Source organism: Rhopilema esculentum, chromosome 21, assembly GCF_057945365.1.
Source record: "Rhopilema esculentum isolate cy_ngs chromosome 21, ASM5794536v1, whole genome shotgun sequence".
NCBI classification, from domain to species: domain Eukaryota; kingdom Metazoa; phylum Cnidaria; class Scyphozoa; order Rhizostomeae; family Rhizostomatidae; genus Rhopilema; species Rhopilema esculentum.
This window is the reverse complement of record NC_142835.1, coordinates 3,640,126-3,664,663: the sequence shown is the minus strand read 5'-3', so window position 1 is coordinate 3,664,663 and position 24,538 is coordinate 3,640,126. Positions and strand designations below refer to the sequence as shown.

At 35.8% G+C, this 24,538-nt stretch overlaps 1 protein-coding gene across 3 annotated transcripts; it reads right to left on the bottom strand.

The window, feature by feature from the left end:
- Positions 1-806: 806 nt before the first annotated feature.
- On the bottom strand, positions 807-19,397 carry LOC135684540 (uncharacterized). 3 transcript variants are annotated; one of them, XR_010515886.2, is made up of 14 exons: positions 18,871-19,389; positions 18,094-18,186; positions 14,255-14,365; positions 13,091-13,186; positions 12,719-12,820; positions 10,048-10,102; positions 7,512-8,246; positions 6,664-6,699; positions 5,359-5,458; positions 5,026-5,136; positions 4,318-4,388; positions 4,059-4,140; positions 1,245-3,342; positions 807-978 (listed from the first exon to the last, which is right to left on the bottom strand). XR_010515886.2 is itself a non-coding variant. In XM_065200135.2 (13 exons), exons 1-13 carry the CDS (start codon positions 19,237-19,239, stop codon positions 3,315-3,317), a joined length of 1,989 nt encoding a protein of 662 aa, XP_065056207.2. In that variant the 5' UTR covers positions 19,240-19,389; the 3' UTR covers positions 807-3,314. The 3 variants fall into 3 exon arrangements, 2 of the variants coding, with proteins under 2 accessions (XP_065056207.2, XP_088971128.1); XM_065200135.2 differs by having other exon boundaries at positions 807-3,342; XM_089115002.1 differs by lacking the exons at positions 807-978; positions 1,245-3,342; positions 4,059-4,140; positions 4,318-4,388; positions 5,026-5,136 and adding an exon at positions 6,378-6,459 and having other exon boundaries at positions 5,368-5,458; positions 18,871-19,397.
- Between the last annotated feature and the right edge of the window lie 5,141 nt (positions 19,398-24,538).

The following is a 24,538-nucleotide window of genomic DNA, read 5'->3' as shown; positions in this document are numbered from 1 at the left end:
GAAGATTAATGTACTTCTTAATTATGAATATCCTAACATCACAATAAGTTCCACCAAATTGTCTAATGCTTTTTAATTTCATATGACTTCACGACAGAGGGATCAGGTGCCAGAAGGACCTATTTTGTGAGAAAGTATGACGTAAAAGTTAGGGGTCAAATTTGTTGAAATTTAGCATGATGTCCTTTTTCACGGCTTCACACATCTGAAGCATGCCTTATTCGATAAAGGAAACAATGGGATCTTCAGGCAAACACAATACCCCAATTCCTCGTTGGCACATTTTGTACTGAAGCCCTGGCGACGCCACTTCCAGGGTGGGGTATATGTAAACCTCACGCCAGACATAGACCGGTAAATTTTGAAGCTTCGCCGGTTCAACATTTTAATGCTAACGCCAAATAGTTACATCGCCAAAAACGGTTGCTTTAAGTCATACGCTGCCCCAAACACAGGCAGACAGCCCATCTACCTTTTCACCAAGCATTATTATTTCTTCGTTCAAATAAATAACAGTACGCGAAGCGCGAAGGACTTTATGAAGTCCACGCCGGATACCTCCAGTAAGTTACATGGATTACACCCTGGCGCCACTGCAATCTGTCTGCAAAATTAAAGCAAGCCTAATGGTTGTCAGCAAAGAAATATAAGTTGGTTAAAAATACCGGATAAAAATTTTAGTTAAAAAATTATTTCAATACTTCTAATTTATTTTGGTGATAAATAGTGGGCACCTATAGTGTTAATCACAGAATGGGTCTGGGTGTTATTTGCTTAGGAAGACGTAAAATATTTAGAATATTACCTTGATCATGAACAAAACAAAAAATCTGTGCTGAATTCTTCTGTATAGGCAACAGTCTATTGAGCAAGCAACTCTATAGGATAATCAAGATTATGACGTTGTGTTTTTGCATTCACTGTATCTAGCGAGCTGGTCAAGATTTGTTTGGCAGTGACAGCGTCTCCATGAACAGTCTGAAGATGAACAAGAACCTTTCAGAAAAGTTGATGGAAAGTGATAGATGAATTTCGTAGTAAAATGCAAGGCCTGGAATGGCCTTTTAGAATTAAAACAAAGACACTGAGCCGGCAACAAATACTTGTAATCATACTTGAAATTATATCACCAATTATGACTGAAAATCGAATGTTATTAAATGTGCTCCTGTTGCACTGCAGCATCAATAAAAAAATCCCTACTTAACCATAAATTGGGTTGCCCAAACAAAATAACTTATTACCTCATTGAATAATGCGCTGGTTCAAGAAAAATTTTCCAAGTCCGTATTTTCGCTATGAATGGGATGAAACATCTGCCTCCGAATCACCTGTTCCTCTCATTGAGCAGCCTTTCGGATTGAAAATGCAGAAAACATTGGTTAGCTGAATGGCGTTATTTGATCAGGAAATCAATTCCTTAAAGTTGATCTGAAAACAAAATTCAATTTATCATAGATTACACATACCAGGCACAATCCGGAAAAAGGCTACTAATTCTTCACAGACTTAAGTTCCACCTTCTGATTTACTTTGCGTCGACACATCCATTCGCGAATACTGTTCTTTCATAAAAATCTTCAAGTTCTTGAAGTTTCGTTTTTATAAATTTTTCTTCTATGCTAATGCTCCCTCTTACAAAGGGGACTTCAAGCTAGAAAAGGCTCTGTCAAAAGAATCAATGAATTTAAATATTTCTTGAATGGCAATTCTTGACCATACTGTAAATGTTTTTATCAAACTCTCATCTTTCTCATCCTAACGAACGCTATACGACAAAAACGCTCTTTAAGGTTTACAGGTTTGTTCTGGAATACCTTAAGATGACAAAAATCTATTTCAGCGAAGAGAAGCTGGTTTGAAGACGGTACTCGAAACCAAGGTCAGGTTATTCAAATAACATATACTTTGCAGTGTGGATGAGCTAAGTTTATAACGATCTACGATATATAAGTTTATAATGATATAACGATAGGAATTCTAGATTTTAACTTCAGTATATGAATATTGTCCAGGGACAAGATGTGATGTGATGGTGTCCCACATTCAGAAAGACTTCAGAATACGATCAGAAAAATCAAATTTTTTCCAATATCGAAAAGTATTAATTATCAAATGTTGGACTGAACAATCAAAATTATCCGAATCTCCAAACTACCAAGCAGTTGAGTTATCAGACCTAATGCATGAAAAACTCATTTGGTATATAAGACCCTCTTAAGCGATTGATATACACTTACAGGAAGATGGAAATGTATGGAGAATCCTATGTTGGGCGCCAGTAACCTGTTAACAATCGAGGAAGCAATGTAAAAATAATTAAAAAATTGCTTCCCTCTGCAAACGATGAGAGCATCGTGCAACAAAAGAAATAAAACAAATATACCATAATTTAACAATACAATTTTCACACATCTGTTGTAATGTTATGTTCTGTGCTAGCTCCGGGACAAATCTAGGTACGGTTAAACTAAACGATATGAATGCAATCTTTCACAGTTAATACTCAGAAAACCAATCTCACAATCAGAATTTTACAATTACAACCGTAAAACTAATACTTACACCTCACATGCTTTTTTTCATACGAACTACAGTTTGTATTAAATACACCCACAACAACTTCAATTTACTAAAGTTATCCACGACTCATTTAGCCAGTCTGCAGCAAATATATCCAAATACCAAAACGATATGATTGATAATTCAGTTTAAATAAAGCAGATTGTACCGCCAGATATTTGCAGAAAATAATCTAAACAAAGCTTACTTCACCTCATTGCATGAAAATTATAGGTTTTGACAATCCCAAAATTGCAATTAGGATTAACAACCAACAACAAGCCTATCTATCAAAAAGAGTCTTGTTTTGTTTATCAACGTCGCGCCTGCTCACATTCCCTAAAGTACGTCATATAATAGCCCAGTTAACAAACGGGAGGCTAAATGGTGCCAGTGCCAATAAGACTCACATCAAAAGCATTTAAGAACTTGCTGTCTACTAAAGAAAATAATTTTTCATGAGCAACCATATCTATGTTATACCAACAACTAAATAATTCTAATAACCTAACAACCTAAAAGAAATAATCCAATTTTGGCTAATATTTTCCATTAACAGCTTTAAACATAATGCTAGTTTATATTTATATATATATATTACTTTAACTTTTATTTCCACTCATATTTGATTACCATTCAGTGTATGCCAAGATATGCATGATTTTGATAAAGTTACTGCGAAAGTCAAATTTGGTTTGGATGTTCAACCCATCCTCCCACATCACCACGGCAAAATTCTCATGATGACAATTTCAGACGTCTGTACTCCAAGGATATTCTCTAAAGGTAACAAAAAGTAGGGAATGCATGTCTAATAAGCATAGAAATTTACTGGAGCAGGAAAATTTTTAATAATCATCGTTAGCAAAAAATTAAGAATCCACTGGTGACAAAGTATTTTGCAATTCGATTTAACTAGTTATACTGCAAACGTCCTACAGTGCCAGAAAATTTTAGAGAAGGAAAGAGAAAACACATTTCCTGCATACCTATGGTGGCCAAAATTTGACAAATTACGGAGGTAGCTTCGACAATATATCTACAATCTTGGACGATACTATTGTGACGAAATATAAGTTTAAAAATTCAGAAATTAATTCACCGTTAATCAGAAATAACACTACTTTCCCTAGAAAGACCGATGCTGGCCTCATCTAGAAGTCAAGTAAAGTGAGTCGACATTGAATTGACGGAAACAGGCAGGAAACTGCAGGTTTTATTTAAAAAAATCTCAGCCATTTTTGCCGAGGGTTGTAGCTTTGAAAACAGTTGTCCTTTGATAAGAATACTCAACTTTTTACACTCTAACTTCAACTTACAAAATATCTTCACTGGTCTAAATATAAATCTAATTGTCATAAAAAGAAACAACCATGCAAGACCCACTGCAGAAACCAACAGCAAAGTTACCAAAAGTTACAAAACAAAAATAGAAAGAAATAAAATAACTTTCTTGACGATAATACTAGTACACCTCAGCTTTCATTTTTACTTACATATTTAAAGCTGGAAAACTGCTTTCTTCGCAGACATGGTTGATTAATGTGTGACATCGTTTATGTGTTATGATCTTGCAATCTGCAAAAATATTACAAACCTGAATCATTAGAGATGTCAAAGTTATTCACAATGTCGTGCTGTTATCAAACTTCAAGCTGTGAGCACAAATCTCATGTTCTTCCTATTATCAAACACAGGTCAATTGAATATCTCTTAATTGCTTCTCTAAGACTAATAGAATGCTACGTGTATTACCTCTGCATTGGTACCCTTGCTTGCCCATTCGTCTTGCAAGTGGAAGGCTGCAAACAGCGCATGGAGGCAGCCTGATAGATCAGAATACAATCAAAATCACTAGACAGGCACATAAGCAATGTTCACAAACACAAAAAATTCAGAACGTTTAACAAAATGGGTCGAACCACATTAACTTACAATGCTAAAAAAATGATTCCGGCCAGACTAGAAGTACCTTTTAATCAAACCTCTGCTGCTTCAAACATCTAGCCATCCCCCCCTCCCCGGAAATTGTTCATTTTTAACTCAGTACTAATATAAACCTTCCAGCCGTCTAAATAGGATTGTCAGCTAGAAAGCATGAAATAAGGGCGAGGGGAGAGGAGGGGTGCCGAATGCTTAAGTTTGTACAAGGGTTTCTATAAAATTGAAAAGTAAATCACATCTAGCAATTTTTGAAACTTTTAAAAAATCCACCAATTTCAATTTACAAGAAGTGAGTATTTTTCTCTGTTGCAACTTGAATCTCTTGAAAACGCAAATTAGTGCTGATAAGCAGATAATGCTTCAGTGCAATGTTAATTCTTGTCATGTAGAGAGCACCAAATGTGCATTAGGTTGTGCAGTTTATCAGTTATCAACTAAGAAAAAAGTATCTACGATCTGATAACAGAGATGTGAGATCAAAGACAAGTAGAGGCATTATGCAAGAGCTAGGAGACTCACGGTTTGTTGAAGTGCTGGGCAATGAAAATGTGTCCACTGTAAACATGAAGCTTAACTCCATGTTGCTCGTAGGTCCCTTTTCTTGCTACAGCAGGAGGCACATGGAAGTACCTGTGGCAAAAGTACATTAGTAAGAGTGTTGTAAAATGAAAATGATAGGGTATGTTACTTTTGAGGAGAAAATAACCCCCGAGAGGTCTCAGATAGCAACATAAATAACGTGATTGGCCAATTACAGGCATATTTTCGCTTGGGCTCTTGAACATAACAGCAAAATAAGAAATACGAAATATATTATAAAAAGTAGAGAATAGTTTCATGGAAATAACTAACCGTTTTTTACCAAGCTCATCGGCTTCAATTACCAATGCAGATGGCTTGCTTGGGCTGTATCCAACTGGTGACGTCAGTGACCACTGACTGGTAGCGGATCCTGCAGCAAACCAAGGAGTAAAACTCTAACGTCAACATCTATCTTTTGAATGATTCAATCAAAATCTCTACAGTTCAACTGCCCGATAATTACAATTAATTTCGGACGCTAATGATGAGTTTGAATTATCGGACGCTGTTTCTATAAGAATTGTAATCAATGGAGCCAAATTGCGATTACTGAGCAGTTTCAGGTAATACAAAGTTTTCCTAAGAGCAAAAAGCAGTTCTCGAAAAACTTGGTAATGCCGGTAAACTCGCTTGTTTTTTGAAAAGCTTTTTTCACAGAGCAAAACTGAATTGAACGTCCTTAGATTGAGTCACAGATAAAAGGATGGAAGACATAGCAAAAACTTAGTAACACCTGTTATCTCGGGTTTGCTTATTTGAAGAAATCAGGCCGGTGATGTAAAAAACCACTCTCTTTAATCGTCAGATAAGCCTTCTGTTCATCGTATGCGCTTTGAAAGTTTTTTAAGACAATCATCCCAAGCAAGGACTTTGTAGCAGGTCTCTGTTATACCAGAGATTGAGGTCTTACAGTGGAAGGTTTAAAACAGTTGTATGCTAATTTTTAGCAGCCATGTATCACAGCAACTGTGTTCAGCAACTGTAATAATTTTGAATCCGTAATAATTGAGTTTTCAACGACGCTACCCAGAGCTGAAAAAAATATTTTCCTTTCTACGAACCTGGGAAACATGACACAAATTTTTCTGTGAGGTGAAAGTATTGTGTACTATAGCTCTCCAAATAGTACGCACAAATTTTTACACAAGGGCTTCTTATTTGTTGGGTCTAGAGAAAATTTATAATAAGATGTCGTAATTTGGTTGTTTATTACATCTTTTTTTGTATTTGGCAAATACAATAGATGCCAACTTCAGGGGAGATGAATCTAGTTACCTGTTCATACTTACAAGTCACCTTTTCTAGCCTTTCATTTTATGTCATTGTTGATGTAAAAACAGCTGTCACTTAACAGGTTTTGCTGAAAATTTTCTGCCAAGTGAAAATTTTTTCTTGGAATATAGTTCCCAGGTTCCGATACTTTTTGCAACTCTGCTACAGACTAACGATATAAACTTGAAATTTCTTGAAAAACATTACAAAACTTTGTAGTTTTTCCAAGGCAGAAACATATCACCAAGCTAATCGATACCGGTAATTAACTGTACTGTGGAAAATATAAATATATAGACTTACGTAACATTGTACTATTTGATCTTTTTGGGGTGACAGCTAGAATAAAAATGATTATTAAGTAATATAGTATCGGGAAAATAATTCTGTTTCACGTCAAAATAGCGAACAGTAAAGTAACAGATTATTCCTGAAAACATAATGTCATTTTTCCAAGATACTAAGATCCTCGATAGGAGAAGGTCAACCACATGCATTAATAAATCACGGCTTATTATGTTTAGGAAAAAATATCAGTTTCAAGAACAGTATGGTACATCATAAGGGTTGAAGATCGAATAGGCCTGAAATACCCTAGATAGTGCAAATATTTTGATTTTCTCAACAGCTACGAGATATCATTTATCCTGAAACAGTACTGGGTTTGAAAACATTCCACATATTTATGGCAAGGTAATATATAAAATTGAGCAGTTTATTACAATTATTTACAAAAGTATGCTTCAGCAATATTTTGATCCTTTGAAACTAATGAAAACACTAGATTGGCGAAAAGACGTTATTTTATAGTTTTGCATAAAAATCTAATTCAACATTAAATAGCCAAAGTTCTTTCACCGTTTTCGCCTTTCAAAAGTTCAATCTACTCTTTGACTCTTTTACTTTGTACCTGAAGTCTGGTAACAGACTATACTCGAAATTTCGTTAACAAATTCGCTATTTTTTCAAGTACTATTGTACTTTAATTCCTAATTATATACCTTCTGAAATCGTCTGAACTCGAAAAAGATTCAGGTCCGAAACATTTCATGAGCTATGATTAATAAAACACAAAACATTCTCATGAAATAAAAAGGAAATTGCTTCTTTATACCTTGTCTATATCAAAGTATCTTAAAGCTTTTACTCACCAATCGACATCATCGACTTTGAACCAAGATGAAACGTATTAACTCTCCCTAACTTGCTTTTGCTACTCTTCTCTGGTGACAATGACTTGTCGCCGAATCTTTCAAAATCTCCTTCCGAGTCACATTCTTCACGATCCAACTCGTAAAGACTTCTAGGCCTAGGCCTTCGTCTATCATCCCTTGAGCTTTCACTAGACGACGGTGAAGGCGCATCTTGTTTTTCCTCCAAAGAGGTAGACTGTATATTTGGCATTTCTTTAGTTTCAACTTCTTCCAGAGGGGTGACGTCAGTCTTTTGTGGCTGTTCCACCAGTATTGCAGGAGCTGAGCCAATGGTATCAAGAACTTGGTTGTCGCTTTCTGTAGCTTCAATTTTCTCCTGTACAACATTGCTAATTGCACTTTCATCGCTGTCTGTTTTTGCCGACATTAAACTCTCCACTGGCGTTTCCAAGCATTTAGTTTCACCCTCGCCAAGTGACAAATAGCTTGGTACTATGTCATCTTTTATCGGATTTTTAGGAATAAACACGCCTTGATCGATTGCATCATTTAAAGGTGTTGCTGGCTGCACTGTGATCTCTGGAGTAGCAATCATACGTTGCGAGGGGATTTTGATTTTTGGCCCACGACACTCTCGCTTTGAAATCACAATCCGTCTCATATTTGCTTCTTCAGATGCAACTTTTGCAATGGCCGAGTCTAAGTCGGTGACGAAAATATGCCTTTGAGTTTCTAGAATTAATCAAAATTCCTAGAATCACTTTAGAGTCTTTTAAAGAGAAAAGTAAAAACTAACACATTATTAATTACAAAAAGTGAAAATCAACCGATGACAAGAGAAATTATTAGAAGATGATTTCTCGTAAGATAAATGCATGTTAACTGCAGGTTGGTGTTTGTTAAAATTCCTTTGATTTGACTTGAGATGTAATACTATCATTTTGATATGTAGCGTATTGATGCAACACAACAAAAAACGACCAAAAATCAAAAGGAAAAATAGTGAGAAAATACTTAAAGAGAGTGGATGTTGTGACAAACAAATCAGATGAATTTTGCGATAATCATTTCAAAATAATATTAGACAAAACAGATTTTAAAAGAGATTACGATATCTTTGGACCACTTTAGCATAAGATATCACAAAAAGGATCTTTAAGACCAACAACAAAAATACCCTTGATCACTCATGATACAATAGAAAATGTAATGCAAATAAATTTTTACCGGTCTGTCATAAAGTGCCCAATGTCGTATAGGCAAAGCTGTGCACGCGTTGGTCTATAAACAAGACGACTCTAAGTTGCTACTTCGAGTTTCACGCTTAATGCAATCGTCAGATATCTGTCAAAAACTTAACACTCGGAGCTGCTATTTAGAGCCGTCTTGTTCTATACTCCAAAGCGTAATATAAAATGTATATACATAATAATTGAGGAAATTTTTTGAAGGATCGGTCAGTTTACAAAAGAAACAACAAGGATAAACTGAAAAACAACATAAAACGTTAGTGTGTTTTAACATAAACGATTGTTGTGATCAAATGAAGAGCTGGATAAATTGGAGCTGTTTAGAAGATTATATGTACCAGGATCAGTTATGAGTATATGAGCAATCATGTCTGAACAATCAAAGTCAACTCGTATCAAAAAGATTCACCATCTTGCATCAAAATTTACCAACACTAACACTGGAAGTTGATCTCGAGATATTCTCAACGTGCATATGTGTATAGAGTTGTGTTTTTACTGAGAAATCAAAATCAAACAACCTGCTTAGGGAACTATCTAATATGTGTTATCAAAACAATGAAAGGGTAAATACTGTTTTTTTCTGTTTTATGTTCATAAAAAAGCTCGTAGCTACTTATTAACAGAAACCCACACGGCAGCTCAGTATGAAAGAACAACAAGAGTACGAACTCACCCCAGCTCGAGCACAGGAAAGACTATGAGTTATACAGGCCTTGAAAAACACCACGATCAGGTGCTGTAAACTTGGAAAGGACCGCAAATAAAGTTGACAAATAATGAATCAGTGTCAAACGTAGTGACGACAGATGTGCCTATTCGCACTGATTGGTCAGGCACAAATACCTTATTTTTACTCGTTTCAACAACTTTAAGTGATCTTCTCGTACATAATTGATCGAGACAAGTCTTCGAAGAAGAAAGACTAACAAATAAACCGTATTAGGAAGTCAACAAAACAAGGAATATCGAAGAACGTAGTGGCCGGCATATGTTCTTTCTCATTGACGTAAAAAATGGATCGAGCATTGTTACATGGGAAAAGTTAACTTCAACAGATGCATGCTAAGAAAATAATCAAAGTACACGGTTTTGTATCTTTCGCAAAACATATTTTGATGTACAACCCGCGTTAAGCCCGCAGAAGAAAAACCATATTTTGTCTGTATATTATTAAAACTATATTATTATAAATTTTGTCTGTATACACTAGGAATCTCTATACGCACGAGTTTCTAGCAGCCAAGATAGTAAGAAATATGTAAGGTATAAAAGCCGAATACCGTCAATCTCATCTTCCTCTGCTTGTGTTTCTTTGGTTTTTGCCTCTATCTTTAGCTGAAATGAATATAAGTCGTATTCGTTATCAGCCATAAACTCCTTTCACAAAACTAAAGCAATGAGGAATGGCAAAAAGAAATTTAATAACAATGATCAAATGATAAAAAATGTCTTCAGAATATGAAATTAACTATGGCTAGGAAACTAACCTTCTACAGACCACGAAATGAGGTTAAATTCATAAATCGTCCATTGGCATACATGGGATATAAGAAACATAGTGTAGCTCCTTTGTAGTCATGTGCAAAGATCGTGAAAACAAGCCAGAGAAAAATCCCTATTTTCTTGACACTCGAATGTAATCAGGTTTAATTGAGATTTTTATTTGCATTAGAGAACATAAAATTATGATAAATTTTGTACTCAACGATTGCTAGTGATAAAAAAGACTGACACCCGAATAATTTATTATGTTTACTATGTTGAAATTATGGATAATTTATTCAGACTTTTGAATATATCTAAAAACTAGTCATTTTTGAATAAATAAGGTACGTTTTTGAAAGGAAGCTGTTTAGAAACAATCTATATGATGCTAATGACAGAATATATAAGAACACTGACTTCTAGTAATGATGATTATAATGAATGAAAGACAGATAAATAGTTACTTTACAAAATGTTTGCAGGGAAGCAAAGACATGACGAGAGTGCCTGGAGCATTCGGTGTGCCTAGGTTAGCATAAACAAAGAAAAATCGGTTCAGACGCATTACCAAGAAGCAGTTAGATGCGGAAATAGAGGCTGCGTGATAGAAAAACCACCTTTGAAATTTAAGCTGACTGTAAAAGCTCAAAGTCTTTTTAGTCTAAGTGTGGGCAAATTTAAAGTTGAAAGTTTGCATTTGCAGTTCCGAATATTACATTGAACACGAGCACCACTGGCAGTGATATATTATGCATGAGTGATGCGATTCTTGCCACATACTTGAGGAGCATTTTGACACGAGAAACAGAGCACTGCTTTTGGAAAGCATGAGAAGAGCAGAAACAAAACAAGAAACACTTTAATAGTCAGGGTGCGAAAATGCATGGAAAAGGCAGGTGCAACAGATCTAATGTCAGCTTTGCTTTCAATAGGGCTTTTAAATCAATACAGTGAAAGCCTCATTCTTTCGACAAACACCCACTAAAACTAACTGACAACTGATAAGCAACGATTTAGTCTCAGAAGCTAATAAAGTCTCAGCCCCCATATTACGTTATTCAGCGTGTGCTATGTTCTTGCTAACATTGACTTCATATTCATTTATGAAATAAACAACAGCGTAGCAGCTGCTTATCAAATATGCAAGAAAACAAGAAAGATAATTATGTCTCGTTGACAAACGCAGCGCGTAAAGGCCGACCTCCACTTGGCCGCGCGTACGGTGCGATTAAATTGGCGCGTGCTCAAAGGCAATAAATTGAGAATCACGTAGACAGGTCAGGCGGCCGTCCGTGACAGTTTTCTGCACGTAAGACAGTCAAGCTCAAGGCGACTTTCAGAGCGGCCGCTTGTTGTTCACTGACATTTATCCAATCAGATTGACTGAAAAAACTTCCGCTCATACGATAGTTGCCAGCGGTAGTGTTGAATGCGTCATCCTTTTCAAGGAAACGCAATGTAACACACACACATTCAGGAGGCTGAATTGGTTCCCTTTTTATCGATTTCCGAATCAAATGAGGAGCAACATATCTTAATAATTCTTCAAAATTTGAAGCTGACATTCGAAACATCATTCAAATTAATTCGGTATCCGACACTTGTACTTGTCGAATAAGAAAATTGTATTCACCTTCAACTTTTTGTTGCTGGTTAATTTCCCTGACGCAATACCATCCCTCTCTGGCTAGTTTCAGATAGAAATGACGTTCTATTTCTTCACTTTCTAACAACAACTTTCTTCACAGATTTACAACTGCCATGTTTGTTTGCATATTTTCGCTGGTGGTCATGCTATCTCCAGTTGAATGTATGTACGTGGTTTCGGTTTCCTAAATCTTCCGTACGCGCGGCCAAGTGGAGGTCGGCCTTAAGCAGAGACTTAAAATACGATAATGTTAGATGCATGACCAGCTTCTATTGTATCAGTTCTGATGCACATATTTACATACACATTCTTATTTTTATCATTACGCCAATCTCGTTATAACTATACAAAAACGAGGCTTGGAAATGCTATTTTTGTTTAGATTACAGACAAACAATGTCAAACTTGGTTTCTCTATAACATAATAAAAAGTCTTATTACTATCTTGCTATAACCTGCAGTAACGGTATTAAACAATGTTTAGGTCAGAAACAACATGTGAACAAACACATGCACATAAAAACAGGCGAAACGTTGTACAATTCAAAATGGCAAGAAACAGCGGAAACATAACACATGATTAACTGAAGGATATTTTCAAACACTCGTCCTAGCGTTTTGATTGGCTCCTATGCCCTTTCTATATCACCCTTGTGCAATGTAACTGACAGTGTGTGATGCTATCTAGGACCAGGGATCTTCTTCAAAACATGGTACACAAGCTTCAAGAATTTTGAAAAACGAAAAAAATTCAAGTAACTGACAAAACAATGAAACCGAAGTAAAAATTTTACGGCCACATACAATGGCATACAAACCTCTTTTTTCAAAATTCCCTTAGTTATATCAAGACTGACACTGTTTTGCAACGATTTCTTAAACGCGTCTTTTATAATAGCCATGTCATTTTCATTGACTTCCTACAACAAATTTACATGCACCATGACAAATTAAAGGGTTTTGCAATTGAGAAGATTTACGAACAAGTAAGGCAATAGACTGCTCCCTCAGGATGCATAATGCATTCCACATTAATGCACTCTAATCCTCAATAAGAGGTAGTGTAAGATTCAAGTAACTCTGAATTCAGCAAATAGCTAGCAAATCTAGGGACAGATGGAGCTTCGGGATTTAAATTGATAGAACACAGAATGAACAAACTTTCAAAAAGTAAAATAAATTACACATACCTTTTCTATTGAAATGTTGCAGTCATTTATTGAAAATCCATCAAGACAAAGTGAAACCTTGGGCTTTGAATTTACATTGACCAGTTTAATGTGAAGCTATTTAAGAAGATAGAAAGATGCTTTAAAATTTACAAACAGTGTCATGACAGGTGTGGAGGAAGGATTTTTGTCCTGTTCCTGAAACGTGTTTGGTAATAAAGAAAAATACAATTTCTTCCAGTTAAGGATCACAACAAATATAAAGTGGTAGGTGAGGAGTCAATGCAAATAAATTTCAACTCAGATAGGAATTGATACCATAACCTTGAACCATAAGAATTGGCACCAATTCTTCGATCCAAGTGAAATTTTTGGCTGTTAATCAAATTCTAGTGGGATCCGATCCAGGAACAAAATTTTGACAGTTCTAGTAAGTTTGGGTTATTTTATGATGAAAACATTCTTCAAATGACTCAAATTTTGAAAACATTCTATCAAACGTCCACAAGAAAGGGGCAACTCGGGAGAGAGGGGGAGGGACAGCTGGTAGCAGGCCTATGCCAATGTATATAAAGAAAAGTGTAGGACTTTAAGCAGAAAATTATCACTCCTGACAAAAAATATTGATTCCATTACTACAAAAGAGACATGAGCTGGTAGGTAAATATTTTAGCAAAAGATGCATAAACGTTTCAACTGAAGTCTATTATTTTAGTTACCTAAACAGTTAGGAAAGATTACTGCTTTACCGGCCTGTTTTACGGTGCAGGACACAGTGTGTTAAAAATGAATTGTAAAACAGGATGGTTCTTACAATAATATATATAGCAGCTACCCCAAACAGACATTTCTCTAAAAGGAGCCATGAAAAATAATGCAGGATTGATTGATTGTCAACACACCATGTCAACAGATTCATAGAGGCAACACACCTTTTGCCTTTTTTATCTGACCAACGAAAAATTGCAGTACTAACATATTAGCTGGAGACAGAAGTTTAACAGAAAGTTGAACTTAATGTACACTAACAGATCTAAAAATCACACACTGTTTGATAAAATTCTTTCTATGGAAACAAATTTTACAATGGATAATCAATAAATGCTTAACCTTTAGCTGGAATGGGGGCTCAAACTACTTAATAAATAAAAATAATACAATGCAAAGAATTTTCTTTCTACATACCACAGAGGCAATTGACTGAAGTTTCAGCTGTGTGGACAAAAATGGCTGATCTGCACACATGTACTGAATTTGCATTTTCAATTCTTCAACATGAAGCATAACCGCAATATTCTATAAAAAAAGAGAAAAATACAGAAAAAGTTGTTGTGCTTTCTCGGGAACATCATGTGCAGGAAGATTGTTTCAAGGGAACAAACACTAGCTTATTTGGAAGGAAAAGTAGGAAAAACATCATTAAGAAAGGAGAAGTGGACGTACAGATGATACAGTCTTCTTTAAGATACCAGGCCATGCTGGGAATGGCGTGCGATCGCACGCCCACGCCTTGGCACACGCCTTCCATTGCTCAGAAGTGCAGTTTATCGCACGCCTTAAATAATCTGAACACTTTATTCTTAAGTGACCAATATGGCCCAATGTAATTTTGTTATCATAATTCAATTATGAACGAAGGTGATAATCACGCAATCGTTTCTATTTGATTTCTACTTGACGGAAAATTTGGCGAATATTCTAATTTGCTTAAAGTTATGGTAAACGTTTTCTGGATGAAAACATCCATTTCTCGATTTCTTCAGATTCTAGTAGCCAGACTTTCAAGGCACATGATGATACCATGTTTAAAACTAACAGAAGTTTTGAAAGTGGCGAAAAACCCCTGTAAACGAAGGTTTCCATAATTTCTTTATCAAAGTTTTGAGTTGAGGTCTGAAAATCACTCGACCTTTTAAGCTGATAATCCTTGCTTTGCGGTTGTGATCGCTTATCTCATTTGCAATAGCTGCAGTGGAATCACGATATAACGAACCCCGGATATAACGAACTTCCCGGTATAACGAACTAAATGCCTGGTCCCTTTGATTCTGCCTAACAAACTCATTACAAATTCTCTCGGTATAACTAACCCTGGATATAATGAACGCTCGTTATCACGAACCATTTTTAGGTCCCTTCATCATAATTACCCTTGATATAACGAACTTTCATAAATTTGTCATCTGTTATTTTTGTTTATTTATTTTCGGTGTTCATTTATCATTTTTAAAATCGCAAAACATGCCGATGATACATTTCAAGTACTGGCTGATAGACTCAGACCACGAGATGAAAGTTTGATTGCGTCAGAAATTACTGCAAATGAGTACATTGACACTACTGAATACCTTTTTACATATGAGACATTGGCAATGAGAGACGACAAAATTTTATTGAGAGACCCAGATGGAGAAGCAGAAAAAGACAAGTAAGAATGTGAAGTAATCGAAGACATCATTCAGGCACCAACTAGGAGCGAAGTGATACCAGCTTTGCCAATCTTTTGGTCCCAAGTTATAAAAGGAACATTAAGATTTTCATTTTCAATGACCAGCCAGTTGTATTATTTGAATTCAGTTTTTTTTTAGTTAAATGGTACATGTATGGCTGGAGATAGCCTAAACAAGCCCACCACAGGTTTGTTAGGCGTGAACTGCGAAAGGACCCCCAAAAAACGTTATCTCTCGGTTTAACAAACTCCCGATATACAAACTATTTTCTGGTTCCCTTCAGAGTTCGTTATATCGGGATTCCACTGTAGTTACAACCCCATGGCATATGTAAGGCTTTGTTTATTTAAACAGGCTTATTGTTCTTTAAGCTTTAAATGATTTGACCCAGATTACACTGATTTACGAGTGTATCTTGCAAGTGCGATCAGTAAAATCCCGTTTTCTCAGGACTCACAATTCCTCTATATACAGTTTACTTTATGTGCATTTTTTCTTATCTGTATGCAAATCAAAACTCTTTAGAAACTTTTACTAATAAAATGTGGTCAAAAATGTTCCAAAATTAAAAGACTTTGAATTGTGAGGATTTAGCTACTATAGCTTTCTTACAAAGTATAAACGTGCAATTAACTATTTAATTCGTTCTAGCACTAGTCAACAGATAAGTTTTCTTTATGGCGAAAACACAGTTAGAATTCTTAAATTTTGAGAACGAGATTGTCAGGAGAAGCAGACCAGAAGGGTTTATAAACTGCAGGATTACATATTAATTAACCTACCTCATTGTTAATGTTTTTCTCTTTAATATGTTGGGCTTGCATTAATAAAGCTTGTTTGATAAAATGTATTGATTGGACTAGCCTTGTCTTATGTTTTCTTATGATAAAGTTATGTAGTCTAGTTCATATACAGCTGACTGTATTATTAAGTACTTTCGTGCAATAGCACACCATTGCACGCCTTGGCACCACAAGGAGTGCGATTCATTGCACCTCTGCCATTTTATTCCCAGCATGGCCTGAGATACTGTTGTGCAACTTGACATGAAGTCAATTGATGTGTTTCAATTCACAAGAGGGAATAGGTGTATTAGTTTGAGCTTGGGTTTAAGTAAAGCTTTGATTAGCATGTTGGTGTTGTTGCAAATTATTTTTATCCACTTAAACACGATAGCTAACAATATATTTATATAATTATATAATATATTTATATTTATATACAAGTTAGCTGATAAAAATAAAAATACTTATAGAGGAAAATATTTTCAAATGAATGTATAATATGATATATTTATAATAAATTAGCATGTTTAGTGAATATACACATGATGTCAAATGTATTTATTCATTAACATATATACATAATTAAACACATGATGCAAAATGTATTCATTCATTTACATATATACATAATTAAACACATGATGCCAAATGTATTCATTCATTTACATATATACATACTTAAACAACAACAAATTTCCTCAGATAAATTTTTTGGTGCATAAACTTTGTCAGAAAGAATTTTGGACAATTTTTCAGAATTTCATCACGACAAAATTTCATCGTAGATTTTTAATACAGAGACAGCAACATATCAAAAAGTCTTAACAGGCAAACACACAGTTTGCTTTTCAATAAATCTCATAGGTACTGACTTTGTGGAGACTTGGGGGCTTCAGCATCATTTCGGAATTTGGCTCAACTCCCCCCTCCCGCAGGCAGCTTTTTTACACAGAACAGCATGTCAGGAAAACCAAATTAAAGCGGTATATTTACTCAGTTTATGCAAAGTTGGGGTCAAAAGAGATTATTTAAGCATTCAAAGAATCTCTATCTAAATGGTATGAAGTTCATAAACAAAGTATAATTAAAAGTATAATTGAATATAAATATAAGATTGGGAGAGCATAAGATCATTTCCAATAGGAAAATTGGTCAGGAAATTTGGGTTGAAAAGTGCAGGTACCTTAAACGAATGAGGTCGAATCTTTTGAAACCAGTGACAAAAGACAGTTATACCAGTAGCATCGCTGTGGGATTGCGGGACAAAGACAAGTTGAGCAAGTAACAAATTGGGGCCTAAACCATTTTAATGCCAGAAAACACCCTTTTTCAAGGATATTTTTTGCCATTGGGGGAGGGGGCTTCCATCCCATCTTGCCTCCCCCTTGCTACACCATTGATTAAGAATTATTTTTATCAAATGATGGCAAAAACGGAGAGCCAACAATGATGATGATGATTGTGATGATGATTATGATGATGCCTTCATTAAAGATAATTATGAAGATGATGAAAAGGGATAAAACGGCTTAATTGACATTGAAAAGATTAAAAGGATACATAAATTTGATTCCTGGCTTAAAGCAATAGTTTTTCTATGGGAATTCTCAAAAATCTTAAAGGCAAAAAAAAATTCAAATTTCATGACCAAATTTCGTCCCATTTTGAATATAGTCGAGGAAAATTTTGTCAAAATATTTGTCAGAAATTTTGTCACGATAAAATGTTTATAGTTAATGTATCTTATATATATTTTTTAATATTTTGAAAAAATGTAAAATACCCATACCATTTGACCATCTTTGAGTGACTGCTTTGAATTGATTCCTGTCACTTGAAACCTTAAAGATTCTTTGTCTATATCTTCAATATGAACCTTTGCCTACAACAAATTTTGGAATTAGAATATTTTGATTTCATATAGGAAACAAATATCAGTGCAATAATTTTAAGAAGGCCTAGAGGCCTAATGCAAAACTCAGTGTTAAGCAGGGGGGCATACCGAGAAAGGTGGTTTATTCAAAACCCAGCATCAAAGCTTTTTGAACCCAGCATCAAAGCGACAAGATTTGTGGAAAAGTCCTATCAAATTTCTGAAACTACAATATGGGTTTTAAAGGAGATGCAGTCAATTTGCTGCTTTTATCAAAATCTGACAAGATAGTAGCGGAGAGCTTATTCAAGAGGGGGCATATTTAAATCTTGATACAAAAAGAGGGCAGAGGGGTTCTTATTTGAGGGGGTGAGTAATCGAATTATTATGGGGTTTAAGTTCATAATTTATCTTGATGTCATATATCATAGCCACATGTCACATAATTTTCATTAAAGAGCATCTTTATAGAAATTCATAGAAATCACAAAAAAACAAAAAAAAACTGTGATCGAGTAAGATTTTGCCAGTCAATTTTGGAAGCCATTATTGGGTTTCAGTTTCTGTTCCACAGGCACACTGAAAATGGCAAGGTGAATAGTATCACGCCCTTACCGCACTTTCAACATGGTTAACAGAATAAACTATGCATAAAATATGCGATTATTGTTGCTTGTATGCAGCAGCACTTACATCAATAGTGGTCGATAGCAACCGTCCGTTCATCTTTGATCTCCAAGCATCAAACGTGTTGTTTACATAAGATGTGCTATTTTTAAGTAGCCAAAGTGCAAGCTGATTAGCCCATATGAAATTCCGCCCATCTTGACTTTTGATTTTGTCGGTAAAACCTGCATTTTTTCGTGCAACGTGATCATCTCCAGATCCAGTTGCTGTGGTTGATGAAGGCCTAGCCCTGGAGTTGCAGGCACGCTTCCGAATCGAATAAATCCCAAGAAAAAGAAGCAAAACATGAACGGAAAAGAAATAAGCCTTTTCGTAAAGATTTGTCAGCTCCCATGCACGCAAGATATCAAAAGATATTTCCACCTGCCCATCCATTTTGGCTTTTTACATCTCAACTTTTTGAAACACAACTCAGTGATGAAAGAACCTGATTTGTTATTTTACCGCTTCTGCGCCTCCACATTTACTACTCTTAAGTCAGGAATAAAATGCACACCAACCACAGAATAAGAATCCAAACTTATTAATTTTTGCAAATACCCAGCCGTAACAAAAAGATATAATCCTATCTCTAGGCCCGTGATATCCTTATTCCAGACCTGCTGTTTATCATTTTCGAGCCTCCATTAAGAGACTTCAAGGTGTGTACAACGAAGCTCGTTGTAGCGTGAAAAAGCGCATCAAGGCAAAAAAGAGTGAACACATTAGAAACTGAATAGTTATATTAATTAAAAGAAAACAGATTTTAAGAAATCCTTTTTACATTCCATTAAATAAGCGGCTAACCAAACACTTAATTGCTAGCGGGGGTTTCTTTTACCAGCCCTTTTATTCCAGACGATTTAAGGGGTCATGGCAAGGAGCAGGCAAAAGAAAGACAGACATTTTGGATAATATTGTCCGATCTAAATACCAGGCAGATCTTCACCAACAGGAATTTCGATTTCAATTCACGGAAAACAAGTGAAATTTCTTCCATTCCTGTGAGAACTACCTTCTCCAACTCATTCCTGCGCATTAAATGCCCCAGAAACTCAATTGACCCTGCCGGATGGTTCTCGTTAAATTTCTAGCTGTTCCAGCTATGTTCAAAACGTCTTTATTTGACACCACGGTACAGTAATCCTACATATTCATCTATAAAACCACATCTCTGCAGCCAATCTCCAAAGAGGTTATTCTATAGAATTTTTATCACTGCACTTTTTCAGGAAAGACAAAGCAGTCTTCAGAAGGAAAGCAGATCATTCTAAGTCAAATCTTATTTCATTTTCTATTCTTGGATTTACTCAATGTAAGAAAAGCATTTATTCATTGTAAAATTCATACTTTTTAGGACAAAATCTCTTTATCTTATCTTTATCTAAAATGGCAACTGCAAAGATTGATTATAAATCCACGTTGAAATATCCCAAGAACCTACATGTTATTTTAAACCTCTTGATATTATCAAAGATATTTACGATATGCTAATTTCATGCTAAGTAAGATCTAACATCAAAACTGAGCGCGCTACATTAGCAGAATATTTTAGGCAGTCCTCAACTCAGTGACTCCAAATCCTCTGCTGTTCCTTTGCTACACAAAAATCAGTTTGCTAACTGTTTATGGAATTTTTAAGTAACATGCAGTTTTGGGTTTAGGTAGTTTCAGCAGAGTGGACGTTCTTACAGGGCAAGAGAGGAAACAAGACGAAGACGTAAAGAAGCTCCATCGACTTGTAAAGATTGTAGTCGTTTGATGTTACGTGTTAAAGTAGAATTTTTTGCGGTAAAAAATTTGAAAATGGCTTTGAAAAAAGCATTTTAAGGTTTTTTCGTCTGACACTCCTCAGAGTAAAAAATTTCAGAATAAGGGTCTGATAGAACAAGATGGAAAATAGTTGTGGATCGAAATCCACCAACCACAGGTGATCTTTCCAATGAACAACTAAACCGATTGGACAGCTTTACCGGGCATGTGCTTGCATTATCACCAGTTGTGAGATTATCATTGATATGCCGTTTTCTTGAGAATTGATTAATAGAGAACTCGCAGACGCTAAGCTATTAACAAAGCAAGTATTTGATTAACATATTGGTGCCAGTGGCGCCCCGTGTGAGGAAGAGTATCTATCCCGTATGAGGCACAAAATAATTTTTCTGTAGAACTCCCGTTTTGTGTTTGCTAGTTATCATGTCGATCGTTTATGACTGATTTATGGGAGACATTTCGGAAATCGAACGAAATTAAAAGATATTCATTCCCGCTAAGAACACTGACTTTTATCGTATCGGTTTAGCAACATTTTGAATTCGTTCTGCCAATGCCTGTTATCAGCTTTTCGTTGTTTTGTCCATTGATATTGGTATTAACGTAATGGATACCATTGGGTTGGTAAAATTCGCTGTCAAAGAGCTTTGTAGAAAGTTTAAAAATTGTCAAGGTGTTATGGTCAGAGAAACATCTTCAGAAATAGTACTAACGTCCATCGAGTGGAGGACGGAAGACCGATTTGCTATTGTTGTTTACACGTAGGATATGTAACTGAATATTGCTGGAACAGAAACTTTCATATTGTCATCCCAGAGAGTTTGACAGACAGACCAACCTGAAATAGGTATCACTACCGGCTCAGAATATAAGCGTCTCCTTGAGCTATCAAGAGTCCACAATCTAGTGGCTTAGCACAATCCCATGCTAGGCACTCGGTTTGTTCTTCTTAATACCGTCTGTCTGTTACAGGGTCTGGTATCATGGTCTCATATACAACCTGCAGCAATGCCTCTGGAAAAGTACTATCCCTAATGCAAAACGTTCTCAACAAGCATATTTATGCAGTACTCGGCCGGTGCTCCTCAAGGTTGTATCCTAGGCTCTCTAATCTTTCTGATTCATATCAATGACTTGACTGATGGCTTAAAATTCAATGTGTGTGAACTCTATGCCAGTGACACATCCATTTTCACAGTTGCTCGTGATCCACACGAAGCTGCAATTGATTGGAACCATTATCCGAAACTTTCATATAGGAATTGGCGACTGTTCTTTAATTCTGATTCAACTGAGCTAGCGATGGAGGCGACTTTGCAATTGGATAATTCCAACAAACCATCCCTCCATTTTTTCAATGGTATACCAGTATTGAGTGCTACAAACAACTTAGAATCATACTTGATTCTAAACTATCCTTCACCATTAAATCAGAAAATGTAGACAAGGGATAGGGATGATATGATTATTTTCACAATACTTGCCGCGGCATGCTCTCAATGAATTGTATGAAGTCTCCTCCCGCATCTTGACTATGATGACATTATATATCACGTTGCACAAAATACCAATGATTCAATGAATGGACTCGAGTCGGTTCAATTCTCTAGCGCATCGGCAGTAACTGACGCTGTTAGAGGTATATCTTGCCAGAAATGTTTGATGAACTTGGTTGGGAATCGCTAAACCTCTGTCGATGGAGTGAAGTGAACGCCCTGCTCTCTCCATGATGACCCAGAAGTCACAATATGACTCATGATTACACAAGAATTCCTGTGCCTCGACATCAAGGATGGTCTAAAGTCATCGCAGACGGTAAATAGGAGTGAAAGCAGAGAGGTATAAAACTACCTTCTATCATAACTGTTCATCGGAAAAAGAAAAACTTGACCCTGAGATCAAACAATCTTGTTCGGTGAATGCTTTGAAGAAACATCTAGTAGCACTAATCAGTCCATTTTCAGAAATTGTCTACAACATTCGCGACCAAAAGATTTATAAATTTTAACATAACTGTGTTTCGGGCTCAGCAAACTGGATTTTCACACATTTAAACATAAGTTCAGCGATTCAAATTCGTTATGCTCTATAAAAATTTAAGGTACTGAGGATGCGGAATACGTTTATCTTCTGATACAGAGAGATGTGATCTTCTTGACAATGTAAAGGCGATATTGCTTCCATGTGGATTAATAACCCTTTCAAATGAAGTTTTACTGCAAATTTTCCTGTATATCTACGAAAAGCTAACTGTAGACTAGGTACAAAACTTTTGGTGGCCACATTCAAATATATGTTCAGGCCTCCGAGCAGTTTCAATGATAAAAGTATTCTCCCTTGTGTAATTTGTCTTGTCTTACATTTGTTTTTGTTAATGTAAACTTTCATGTGTATTAATGTAAGTGCTATTGTTATATGTGATTTTTAATATATAATTTGTAATATTTAGATGAAGTATCAATTCGAAATTTTGCACTTCTAATGTTATGGTCGCAGATTTGCTATATATTTCCATGCTCCCTGTGACATTGTTTTGTAGCAAATTTATTGTAAATTTTAAAGGGAAAAAAATGTTTTTCTAGAGTTTCGGACCGGAGATGACAACCAAAATTTGCTTGTGGGATGAAAACCAAAATTGACAAAGAAATTTGTCAAGGTTACAAAACCTCTATTCCACAAAGCATATGACGAAGACGGCTGTCGGTGTCATAACAAGGCCTCAATTGATTTTCCATCTGGGAAAGAATGGGTTTACTGTATGATGCATTGCTAGAATGATCGTCTTCAGAAAGAGTCTGTGAAAAAAGACATGGAAGGTATCATGCGACAATGTAAAACATATGGTATTGATGGTAAAAAATTAGACAAATCTGAAAAGAATTTATGTGACAGGTGTCCAAACTGTGGAAACAGACTTACGTAAGGCTTTAGAAAAGAGAATCCGTGAATCAACACATTGCGTAGGCCCTCAAAGGAATCATTTCCTTATCCAGGCAGTGTAATTGTCTACAACGTACCGTCGCCAGGAGAGTGTTCCTCAGATTTTGGCCTTATGACACATTGATGGCCACAATAATCTGATTAAGTGTGTAGTTCATCACATGATTACTTTCATGCATCCTCTTTATTAATCTGGGCCATTTTGTTGGCGAAAACTAAGCACTTTATTAGAAAGGTTCTCATAATGACAAATGTTTTAAGGTTCTTTTGTTCATTATGCGTCTTCGAGGAAATTCCACAGTCAATTTCTTGCCAAAATATAGGTTTCTTTCTTCATAATTGTATAACAGAGTTTCATGAACCCCATAAATTAGGATGAAAGTTCGTGATACATTGTAATATCGATGGCTTCTGTCGTAAAATAGCATTTCTTCAAGCAACAAGAAAAAAACCATTAGAGCATTTCAACAGGCAGTTTCGATAAATACGGACTACATTTTAGATTTAGAGGGGATGTTGGGTAAAAACAGGGGCGCTGCCAGCTCGAAAAGTGTAGGGTGGACAGAGGATTAGGAAATTTGCTCTGAAATGTTTTTGGTGCGACGCCCTCTTGAGTGCTCGAAACTCCCATTTTTCAAAGTTTTTATATAGCAAACACTGCAGTGCAGCATGCTCTTTATATGATAAAAAGTGGAAATTTTCGGCGACCTGCATTTTCATATTCACGACATTGTCAAGCTCTGTTCCAGCCACGTTCCAGCCCATGTCACGTTCCAGCCAGATTGGAAGAGGATTCCTACTCTTAAATCTGGCATTGAAGCTCGAATTTTGCTATCGATTATAAGGAGCAAGGTCAAAAGCACACGAATCAATCCTCTCCTTTCCATTTTTTTGTCAATTTTGGTGAAATAAAAGATAATTCTTTGAAAAATGTGGGGTGGACATGTCCTTCCTGTGGCGCCGCCCCTGGATGATAATGTCC